Genomic DNA, 11,766 nt, shown 5'->3' with positions numbered 1-11,766 from the left:
AGACTCGCTTGAGCCCAAGAGTTGGAGGTTGCTGTGAGCTGTAATGCCACGGCACTCTACCCAGGGGGACAGCTTGAGGCTCTGTCTCAAAAAAAAAATATTTAAATAGAAAAGGAAAGGTAAGGGCATTCATTACCTTGCACACGTAATCTGGAATTTGATATGTATATCAGATGCCTCAGGATTCCAGTGAGAAGAGGTCCTGTGGCGGTCAATGACAGTACAAGCCAAGGCTTGCTGCTGAGTGAGGCACAACTAGGAGAAGGTGGCTCTTCCTCCTGTAGTTCAGGGATGTACAGGGTTGGCCTGAGAGTAGAATATGGACTGGAAACCCTGGTAAGGGAATGTCTTTGGTGCAGCAGTTATTTCTGCTTTGCGTCTTGGCTTATAGTTCTCTCCTCTCCTTCTCTTAGCAGGTGAACCAGGATGTGAGCCGGCAGCTGCTCCAGGATGGGTATCACTTGGATGAGATTCCAGATGATGAAGACTTAGACCTCATTCCCCCTAAGCCCATGGCCTCTTCAGCTTGCTCTTGCTGCTGGTGCTGTCTTGGGGACTCTTCCTCCTGTACCCTCCAGTAGACATCACCCTCCAAGACGGGCCCTGCTCACCCTGGTGGCCCTTCACGGCTCACAGAATGCTTGGGAACTGCTGTGAGCCCAGAGTCCTTGGAAGTACTGGCCCTCTGGGAAATCTATAGCATATGGCTAGCCCTTATCTGGTGCTTCTCAGGCCAGAGATCCCCATCTGGCTGTGGAGCAGAGATGGAATTCTGCAATTATCCTCTGCTATTGGAGCAAGAGTTCAGAGAAGCCACTTTAATGAGAGTAGAACAGTGGAAATTTGGTTTTTGTGGTGGGTGACAAAAGTGGCTAAGGGAAACACTTGGAGCCTTATTGACTGGTATTTGTCGTGGTGCTTTATGAGGGGAAAAAAGATAACTTTTGTGCTTAGTATGTCCTGGATAGTGCTGTATGGAGGCAGAAAATAGCACTTTATGGCTTGTAGCTGGGAATCTGAAAAAGAATGTAACTGCTTTAGACCAGTTCAGGAAATTCCATTATGTTGTCTTCCTCTTCCCAGCTGTGAGTCACAGATTTGACCTTTAAGTGTAAAGTAAGTCCCTTTGTCCATCTTTAGCTTGCACCTGACAGGATTATATATAGCAGGTTGCTTAATTACTCCACAGTACCACGGCTTCCAGAATCCCTGGACCTGGACGGGTTAGTGATTCTGGTCAGCCCTTCCCTAGTTAGAGGAAAACTGTCTCAACATGTATATATTTATTTATTTGTATTTTCTTGGTCTTGACTAGTTTCTCAACAGTGTTTTCCAGCTAAAGTTGGTATAAAGGTCCTGGGCCTGGCCCCAGCAGCCTGCAGTTTTTGTTATTACCAGCAGAGGGAGCTGCAAGGAACAGTCTGGTGCCTTTTTGTTTAGCTTTTTTAACTTTGGAGCAGTAACAATGGGTGAGAGTAGGTATACTGGTGAGGGTGTGTGGGCTTTGACCCAGGGTGGGGAGGAGAGACCTAAGCCAGCTCGTAGGCCCCTGCGTGAGATTAAGCTGCCAGTGCAGAGGGCCATTCTATTGCCAGATTGTTCTGAGCACAGCGTAGTCCTCAGAATTGGGCTTTACAGTAGATGTCTGAATGTAACATAGCCTTTTGGCACTCCAGCCTGAACACAGCAGAAACAGGCATAATTTCCCCTGTGCCCATCCCCACCCTCTGGATAGCATCTCTTGCTACACAGGCCTTCATAGAATTTTTTTAGTAATTCCTTTTCTTTTTTTTTCTTGCCTCATTCACGACTATGGTGAGGTTTGAGTAAGCATCCACAGGGTTCTTCTCAGCCTAAGGGGCATAGTAGTCAAGATTGGGGTGTAGGCCCCATATAGGAAAATGTCTAGTCTCTTGCTTCAGTCAACATCCTGGGACCACTAGAGGCACATAAGGGATGATGTGGCCTCCTTTGGCTCTACTATAGGAGGTGATTAGAAGACTGAGAAAGATAACCCTACTGGTATTATCTTTGTGTTTTTCTCAAATTATGGAAAGTTGAGAGGAATATGTAGTATCTAGGAGCTGATTTGCGCTTATTAGCAAGTAGCATCACTGAAGGGAGGTGGGACAGCGCTGAGGCACACCAGCTTGTGATCTCAGGAACAGAGAAGCAGATATTAATCTGTCCTGGAATGGGACTCTGCAGCTCTCCCCAGGCAGCCAACATTCAGAGCACTTTTTGTAAATGCCTGCAGAGGATAAGAGCATCTCTACTCTGAACCCCTTCCCCATCCCTGGGGACTGTTTCTGTAAAGGTGAAGTACACATGTGGAATTGGATCAGAATAGGAAGATAGTGGTAAGAAACCCAGTGGGGCCAGAATGTGCTGTGGAAGCCAAGTGTGGAACCACATTTCTTTAGGCCAGTTGGTTAGGACAGAGTAGCCTGGGCATTTTGGCAGCTGGTAGTATTGAGGGTGGCAGGACCCTAAAACCAAGGCCCTCCCCTCTGCGTGGGTGCTGCAATAATCAATACTGATATTTGGCTGTGACTGCCCCTGGAGAGGATATTTCAGAGCTGGTTGACCCCACATAGGAGGGCATTACCTTGTAGAAAAAGTTGCGGGGGGAGGGGGAGGACGTCCATATACTAGAGGTGGCAGGTTCAAACCTGGCCCTGGCCAAACCCTGCAACAACAGAAAAAAAGCTGCAGGGGGCCATATTCATGGTTCATGCCTATAATCTCAACCCTTTGAGAGGCCAAGGTAGGAGGGCTGCGTGAGGCCAGGAGTTTGAGACTAGCCTAGGCAACATACCAAGACCCTGTCTCTAGAAAAATTATCAAAAATCAGCTAGGTGTGGTGGCATGCACCTGTGGACTTAGCTACTTGGGAGGCTGGAACAGGAAGAGAATTTGAACCCAAGACTTGGAAGCTACAGTGAGTTATGATTGCACCAGTATCCTCCACCTGGGCAACAGAGTGAGACCCTATCTCACATATAGAAAAAGAAAAAGCTGCAGTAAACTGGAGGGACAGAGCTTAGTGAATCAGGGTAGAAATGGTCAGTTGTTTGGGGCCAAATGCCACATACCAAAATACTATCAGTAAAAGCACCGAGGTGCCCAGAGCCAAACTGCCTTATTTCAGAGTGCTAGGTGTTCTACAGGTAACAACCCCCTGTGGAGAGGCGCATATCCAGGCTTACCTCGAAGATAGGAATGGTGTCATATGGTGTTTACATACTACTCTGTAGAACTCTTGGCCTGCATTTCTCAGCTCTGCATACTTGTGAGAATAAATACAGTTGTGCTAGTTGAGATTGCATCTGTGTTGTAACAGGACTTTTTTTTTTAACAATAGAATTTTAAAGAAAGGCCTGGATATCTTGAAGTGATAAAATAGCATAAATTGTCTACTTGTGGCAATTCCTGGAGACCCACCTATCTTCAGCTCTTCCCAACAGGCATCATTTGGGGTCCATTCCATTGGTGACCATGAATGGATATGCAGATCACTTCTCTTTAGGATGTATTCCCCTTAGCAGACCCTTTCTTTCCAGGTCATCTTTATTTATTTAGCTGAAGAAAATTTGGAGCCTAAAAATACCCATAACATTTTTGAGGTGGTTTCCCGAACACTGTCATAGAAGGGGTCTATTGTGGACAGAAGCCATACTAAGAAGCCCTCAGAGATTTTTTTGTAGCAGTCTAGACCAGTGATTTTCAACCAGAGTGCCACAAAATTTTTTAAAGATTGTTAATTTACGGTTCAGCACCCATAGCACAGCACAGTCATTCTGGTGCTGGCCACATGCACCATGGCTGTGGGTTCAAACGCAGCCCAGGCCTCCTAGTCCCAGCTACTTGGGAGGCTGAGGCAGGAGAATCGCTTAAGCCCAAGAGTTTGAGCTGTGACGCCAGGGCACTCTACCAAAGATGATGTAATGAGACTCTTAAAAAAAAAAAAAAAGTATCTTATTTTTGAAAGAAGTTCTAAGCACAGTAAAAGCATTCTTTTTTTTGGATCAACATAATTTAAGTATGCTATCGAAGTTTAACTATAGGTTTAAGTGTGCCATGAGATAAAAAAGGTAGTAAACCCTGGTCTAGACTGTTACCCCACAGGCGGGAGCCGGTGGCCTGGGTCTGAGTCTGCATAGTCTGGGGTGACAGTATCTACGATTACATGTCAGAAACTTCAACAGCAACCAGACAGCTGGACAGCTCCTTGAATAGGTATGTCCCACCTCTAGAAGAGGGTAAGAGGAGAGTAGATGACCTAATTACTAGCTTAGGAAAGGTAGCTGGGCTTTTCCTCGCAATGAAAATTGGATCATTCTATCTCTTACGGCCTGTAATCTATAGTGATTAAATATATTCTAGAGCAGTGGTTCTCAATCTGAGGGTCATGACCCACAGGAAATGTATTAAAGGGTTGTAGCATTAGGAAGATTGAGAACCACTGTTCTAGAGAAAGGGTTGGCAGACTCCGTAAAGGGGCCAATGGTTTGGCCTTTGTAGGCCATACAGTCTGGCACAATTATTCAACTTTGCTATAGTGCTTAAAAGCGGCCATAATGCTTTCAATACTTATAAATGAGCAGGCATAGCCCTAATTTTTTGACCCGTGCACTAGGGCCAGTAGGAAAACGAGCTGGCTGGGCACGTGGGGTGGCTCATGCCTATAATCCTGACACTCTGAGAGGCCGAGGTGGATAGATGGCTTGAGCTTACAAGTTTAAGACCAGCCTGAGCAAAAAGTGGTACCCAGTGTCTACTAAAAATAGAAAAACAGAGGCAAGAGGATGGCTTGAGCCTGAGTTTGAGGTTGCTATGAGCTGTGACGCTATGGCACTCTATCCAGGGCAACAGCTTGAGTCTCTGTTTAAAAAAAAAAAAATCTTGCACTGATGACTAGTGTACCCTTAGACATACCTTCTCTCTGTATGACTAGAGAGCCCAAGCCTGCCTTCAAGGTGCCCATGTGAGGCTGAAGTTGGTGCCCTCTCCTACTCATAAAAGGTTTCTGGGCTTGGCGCCTGTGGCTCAAGTGGCTAAGGAGCTAGCCACATACACCTAAGGTGGCAGGTTTGAATCCAGCCCGGGCCCGCAAAACAACAATGATGGCTGCAACAAAAAAATAGCCAGGCGTTGTGGCAGGCACCTGTGGTCCCAGCTACTTGGGAGACGGTGGCAGGAGACTCACTTGGGCCAGGGGGACACCTTGAGGCTCTTGTCTCAAAAAAAAAAAAAGTTTCTGGAGTCTAGCCTGCCCTCCCCCAGGAAACTGTACAAAGTAGGAGTAAAGCAAAAACTGGATAATATCCACAGAGGGCTCTTTCAGCCCACTTTAGGGACACGAATGCCAAAGGCTGAGTATTTTTACCCGACAGCCACAACACAAGCAACCTTTAATTGCTTTGACAGAGCAAGAAATTTAAGTCACATTAGTCTTCTCTGCAGCCTAGGAAAGGGGCAGTCCTGGGGCAAGAACCCTGTCCTTAGAAATTACCTGTCTCTTGCTCTGACATGCTAATACTGGGTCACAGGTTTCGCAGATAGCCTAGCACTACAGCTAGAGCAGAGCTGCTGCTTTTGGAGTTGGCAAGAGCCTAGGTCAGATGTGGCAAGCAGTGAGTGACAGGAGGTACAAGGAGTCCTCAGGCCCCTCACATGGGTCCCTCCTCCCCACAGAAGAGGGTTCAGCCTAGGCATACTTGGGTGTCACTACCTACAAGCTCACTCTTCCAGGAAGTACCTGGGGAGTCCAGATAAGGGAAAGGGGCTTGGGCTGGGCCTGAGGAAGTAGTTGGCTGGGATTTGGGGGTGACTGGCAGAGGACAGCTAAGGAGGCTGCAGCCTCTACAACAGGCAGCAGGCACGGAATATCAGCAGGTCCTTAGGCTCTGTAAGCTTCAGTGAGACACTCTCATTGGCCCCAATGAAGAGGACCCCGCCACGCTGTAGGTGGATTGTTGTCTGGGCTGTGGGTGTGCTGGCTGTCACTGTCCCATGCACCATCAGTAGGATGCTGGCAGAGTCTAGTGCCAAGACCTTGTATTCAGTCATGGAGCCAGGGACCTGGGCAGGAGGAAATGACAGGACAGTGTATTTACACTCTGCTCCCATCAGCACATGGGCCTAAGACAACCCCTAAGGCATGAGAGAGCCCTGCCACCTTCTTTCTCATTGCTCAGGCCCTGTCAGCATGGAGGCCCAGGTATGGGGAGGAATGGGCAGGCCCTGTGGCCAGCCCCTACCAAGTGACCTTGATGGGAAACCTAGCCCCAGGTATACTCCACATTAGGACTCTTGCCAGGGTTTTTCATGTCACAAAAAAAGACACCCATCATAGTCCCTCACTTACCTCCATCTTCATAATGGTAAAGTCTGGCACAGGAGGGTCATAGATGGAGAGGTAGGGGTCTTCCTGACTCCGTGTTGGCAGAAAGATCCTGTCCTTGCTGGTGCTGGGAGTATAGTTGAGCATTTCACACAGAGTGGGCACATCGATGAACTTGGGTGTCAGGCCAGCACGCACTGTGTTGTCTGAACATGCCATGCACTCCACACAGTCTAGGGACAGACAGTTGTCATGTGCTAAGCTGATAAAGGATGCAGGCCTTGGAGCTGGCCCTCCAGTTCTGGGCCTCCTAACCTGAGATCCACAAACCTGATGCAGGGTCAGGCAAAAATCTGTAGGAATTGCATTCTCCAGGAGAATGCAGCTAAGGTATAAAATTAGGTGGCAGGTCATCCTCTCTGATTACACTCCTATGACAGAATCCTATGTATGAATGGATAAGCAGCCAGCAGTCAAAATGTGACATCTTTCTGTGGGAACATGCATATTTTAACATAAAAATAGATTGGTAGGGCAGACATACAAAGGCTGTGTAATACAAGAGAGGGAGGAATGGCCTTGATCCAATATAGCCCGGGTTCAAATTATGATTCTCACACTTACTGACTGGGTTTAACATCATGCAGTCTCATAACCTCATGGGGTGGTGGGAGGATTCAAGCTGTCTCCAATACTAAATGAGCATTCATCATCCCTACTGGGTGTTTCCCTGCTGAGCCTAGAAACCCTCAGCAGTCAGAGCTGGATGGTCTTTGGAGAAGGTCTCCTCAACCACCTTCTCTTGTCCAGACAGGGAAACAAAGTCCAAGAGGGATGACAGATTTACTGCAAAAATGTTAAAATGTGGCTCACCTCCTTTCAGGTAGGCATGGGGCACATTGGCCCCCAGAAACATGGCCTCCCCCGGCTTCAGGGTAAGCAGGTTCAGGAAGTAGATGGCAAAACAACCGATATCTCCTGGGTACTGCTGGTGCAGCTGCAGCAAAAGCTCACCATAGATATCCTCCACGTTGTTTCCAGCAGCCACTGAGGATCACAGAACACCCCAGGCCACTCAAGGATACTCAGTGGTGTTCACAACCCCACCTTGGCCAGGGAATCCTGGGGAAAGGTCCCTACCCACAGAATAAAGAAGCTGTGGTGAGTCTGTCCTAGCCATACCCCAGCCCAAGGGGTCCAGCCTGTCTTGATATGCCAGCTCGTCTTTTCCGTATCTTTTTCTTTTTTGAGACAGTCTTACTTTATTGCCCTTGGTAGAGTGCCATGGTGTCATAGCTCACAGCAACCTCCAACTCTTGGGCTCAAGTGATTCTCTTGCCTCAGCCTCCTGAGTAGCTGGGAATACAGGTGCCCAACACAACGCCCAGCTATTTTTAGAGATGGGTCTCTAAGCTCTGGCTCAGGCAAATCTCAAACCTATGAGCCCAGGCAATCTACCCGCATTGGCCTCCTAGAGTGCTAGATTATAGGCTTGAGCCACTGCACCTGGCTTATTTATTTACTTATTTATGATTTATTTGGTTTATTTATTGATTGATTGATTTTTAAGAGACTGAGTTTCACTATCACCCTTGGTTAGAGTGCCATGGCATCATAACACAGTAACCTCCAACTTCTGGGCTTAGGTGATTCTCTTGCCTCAGCCTCCTGAGTAGCTGGGACTACAGGCGCTTGCCACAGTGCCTGGCTATTTTTTGTTGCAGTTTGGCCAGGGCCAGGTTTGAACCTGCCACCTTTGGTATATGGGGCCAGCACCTTACCCACTGAGTCACAGACGCCACCCAATGATTTATTTTTTTGAGAGAGTTTCACTTTGTCGCCCTTGGCAGAATGGGCGACAGCAAGAGAAAGCGGAATGGCCTCCACACATTCAACCCTCAGCATGATCTTCTCTGTAGCTTTAGCCCTTTTCCAGAAAATTGGCTTAGTCAGCTCATCATAGCTACTCTGGTAACCTCACAGCAACCTTAAATTCTTGGGCTCAAGCAATTCCCTTGCCTCAGCCTCCCAAGTAGCTGGGACTACAGGCCATAACGTCTGACTATTTTTAGAGGTGGGGTCTCGCTCTTGCTCAAACTGGTCTTGAATTTGTGAGCTCAAGCAATCCACTGACCTTGGCTTCCCAGAGTGCTAGGATTATAGGGCATGAGCCACTGTTCTTGGCCTTTTTTTGAGACAGAGCCTTGCTCTGTTGCCTGGGCTAGAGTGCTGTGGCATCGTAGCTCATAGCAACCTCAAACTCCTGGACTCAAGCAGTCCTCTTGCCTCAGCCTCCTAAGTAACTGGGACTAGAGGTGTGCACAATCATGCCCAGTTAATTTTTTTCCATTTTCAGTATAGAGATGGGGTCTCACTCTTGCTCAGGCTGTTCTCGAACTCCTGAGCTCAAGCCACCTCCTGCCCTGCCTCAGCCTCCCAAAGTGCAATGATTACAGTTGTGAGCCACTATGCCCAGCCTCTTTTACCATACCTTGATTGTTCATATACCCAGGAATATGCTATCCACTAAAAGGGCTAAAGTATGGTCCTTTTAGAACAGGATTTCTTACCCTCAGTGCTATTGGCATCTTGGGCCACGTAACTCTTTGTGCTTTTCTGTGCCCTGTTGGATGCAGCATCTCTGGCCTTTACCCACAGGATACCACTAGCATCCCCCAAACAGAATTTGAAAATGAAAAATGTCCTGACAGCTTTCTTTTCATTGCCAATAGCACTCACGCAAGCATGGTGAATGTTTGTAAACCTCCCCAGACTTTCTGTAAGAAGTGTGGCAAGCCTCACAGACTGACACAGTACCAGAAGGGCAGGGATTCTCTCTATGCCCAGGAAAAGCAGTGTTATGACAGGAAGCACAGTAGCTATGGTGGGCAGCTAAGCCAATTTTCTGGAAAAGGGCTAAAACTACAGAGAAGATCATGCTGAGGGTTGAGTGTGTGGAGCCCAACTGCAGATCTAAGAGAATGCTAGCTATGAAGAGATGTGAGCATTTGGAAGTGGGAGGAGATAAGAAGAGAAAGGGGCAAGTGATACAGTTCTAAACATCTTTTGTTTTATCATGAAGACGAGAACATCTTGAGATTATGTTCACTTCATCTGGCTACAATTGGTCTTTGGGGAGGGAATAAATGAGAGCCATCAATAAAATTCCCTTCAGGGGAAAAAAAAACATCCTGAGAACTGGCCAATGTCTCCTCATTGAAAACCACTGCTCTTGGAGTTCAAAATCTAGTTAGTGAGATAACCCAAAAGAGTTCCATAAAGAGTAACCAACTACACCCAAAATCTAGTTAGTTAGAGATAACCCAAAAGAGTTCCATGAAGAGTAACCAACTACACCCAAAATCTAGTTAGTTAGAGATAACCCAAAAGAGTTCCATGAAGAGTAACCAACTACACCCATTAGCCTGGGACTTTCCTGCTTTCAGCACACAAAGTCCCATGTCTCAAAACCATGAATGAACAAAAAAATAAGCTATGCTTGGGTAAAATGTATAGTGCCTGTGGCTCAAAGGTAGTGTCTGGGGCTACCTAGCCAAGGGGCTGGGACTGCCAGGTTAAGGAGATGAGACCTTATCGCCTGTGCCACATAAGCTAACAGCTGGGAATTCCTTGTGCCTGGTGTTATTTTTGTTGTTGTTGTTGTTTTAAGGCAAGCATGAAACAAAGTTTATTGAGGAATAGAAAGGTTTACAGAGTAAGAAAGCTTACAAAGTAGGATACATTCACCATAGACAGCAAACCAGGCTTCCATTGCCAGGGCAAGTAGGCAGAGAGGCCCTGCCTGATGTTTCTCACTGCTTGTATTGACTCCCCAGTCCAAAGGTCACATGACTGCACCCATCACAGTCATTTCCTGAACCCTCCTTAGTTAGCACAAGGTTGGGCCCACAGCAGGTATTTAAGGAAAGATCTAATGATTGAGAGCTCTAGGCATTAGGCCTTTGGAGAACAGGGAGGATCCTCTTCTCCCCTTCTGACTCTCTAGCCCCCCCACCCCCCAAAAAAAGTTCATCCATGGGGAGCAGCTGCAGGACCGGGGAAAATCTCAGAACATTCATCTTAGGATGACTCTTAGGAGAGATGGAAGGCATCCTAAGAGTCTCCAAGGCCAGTCTGCCTTCAACCATCTAGAGAAGATGACCAGTTAGGAAGTAGCACTCAACCTCTGGACCTGATCAACAAAGACTAGAAAATAAATGCTAAGTCACCAACAGACCATCTAGTTAGGCCCCTTTTAGTGTCCCACTTAGGCATAGGGATTGAGAGCCTTGTCCCCACAACCTGGTGTCTGTGCCAGGGAGCTAAGGCCAGAGTATTGCACCCATCACCCAGGAGTACAACCATGCCCACCTTGCTGGGATATCCGCTTCACCAACAGGTTGAGCTGCTCCACCACCACCTTCTTCTCACTCTTCATCAGGTGGGAAAAACAGTTCTGCAGAGCAGAGGCTACAGCCTGAGAGTCACGGTTCATGCTCTGCTTCAGCTGTGTTGCTGCATTATCTCCAACCAGAAACTGGAATTCAGGCACCTCTATAAGAAGGCCAGACCCAGGGCCCATATCAGGAATGGTTAAGACGGAACCCACAGAAGTGGGGAGCTGGAGGGGACCTCTCTGTCCAACTAACCAAGGAATTAGGCAATACTAAATAAACTGCAGTTTGCTGTAAACTGGTAGCCATCAGCAACTACACCTGAGCCTTGTCTCACTGGCCTGGCCTACTGGCTCCAAAAACTCCTTTATGAGGTGCAAAAAGCCCTTCAGCTCCTATGGCAGTTTAGCCTCTGTTATCTGCCCATGTTCCCACTCTGGTCTGAGTTCCCCATGCATCCCACACCCAATATGCATGCCCTTAGCATTCTGCCCAACCTTACTCTTCAGAAAGGTTACAATCTCCTCCACTGGCCGGAAGCCACATAAGCCCTGGAAAGGAGTGAGGGCAATGGCCATCTCTGGTTTGTGGTTGGCATCAGGATAGTGCTGTGGAGCCTGAAGGTGCAGCTTCTCTGCCAGCTCCTATGGGGTGGCCAGAGGAAGAAGAGGATGGTCAGGGAGTAGCTATCACCTATCAGGAATACCAGTGCCACCCAGTCCCTGCTCTCCACCCACCCCTGTCACAGGACAGCAGTGGCTTCCTACCTCTGGCAACAAGCCAAGTCAAAGCATGAGGCATAAATTTGGGATTCAGCTAACCTTGAGCAGAGAAATGGGCCAAATGTGGAGGAGAGCTGGGACAGACTTTAAGAGGCTTGACCTGGCTCGGCGCCTACAGCTCAACCGGCTAAGGCACCAGCCACGTACACCTAAGGTGGCGGGTTTGAATCCCCAGCCCAGACCCGCCAAACAACAATGACGGCTGCAACCAAAAAATAGCCAGGTGTTGTGGCGGGTGCCTGTG

At 47.8% G+C, this 11,766-nt stretch overlaps 2 protein-coding genes and 1 pseudogene across 2 annotated transcripts in view; 2 read left to right on the top strand and 1 right to left on the bottom strand.

The window, feature by feature from the left end:
- Positions 1–2,707, top strand: part of FAM219B (family with sequence similarity 219 member B) — a 7,859-nt gene extending 5,152 nt beyond the window's left edge. The window contains exon 5 of the mRNA XM_003784521.3: positions 414–2,707. Coding sequence (XP_003784569.1) covers positions 414–581 — 168 coding nt within the window. The 3' untranslated portion in view covers positions 582–2,707. The remainder of the gene's footprint in view (positions 1–413) is intronic.
- Positions 2,708–5,380: 2,673 nt separating this feature from the next.
- Positions 5,381–11,766, bottom strand: part of MPI (mannose phosphate isomerase) — a 9,500-nt gene continuing 3,114 nt past the window's right edge. The window contains exons 3-7 of the mRNA XM_012801918.2: positions 11,243–11,384; positions 10,718–10,900; positions 7,220–7,393; positions 6,371–6,579; positions 5,381–6,084 (exon numbers count right to left, since the gene is read on the bottom strand). Coding sequence (XP_012657372.2) covers positions 5,866–6,084; positions 6,371–6,579; positions 7,220–7,393; positions 10,718–10,900; positions 11,243–11,384 — 927 coding nt within the window. The 3' untranslated portion in view covers positions 5,381–5,865. The remainder of the gene's footprint in view (positions 6,085–6,370; positions 6,580–7,219; positions 7,394–10,717; positions 10,901–11,242; positions 11,385–11,766) is intronic.
- On the top strand, positions 8,843–10,013 carry LOC100957289 (annotated as a pseudogene).

This window comes from Otolemur garnettii, unplaced genomic scaffold (assembly GCF_000181295.1).
Source record: "Otolemur garnettii isolate 467f Iridium unplaced genomic scaffold, OtoGar3 scaffold00011, whole genome shotgun sequence".
Lineage (NCBI taxonomy): Eukaryota > Metazoa > Chordata > Mammalia > Primates > Galagidae > Otolemur > Otolemur garnettii.
The sequence above is the reverse complement of the archived record's forward strand: the minus strand, read 5'-3'. Positions and strand labels throughout refer to the sequence as shown.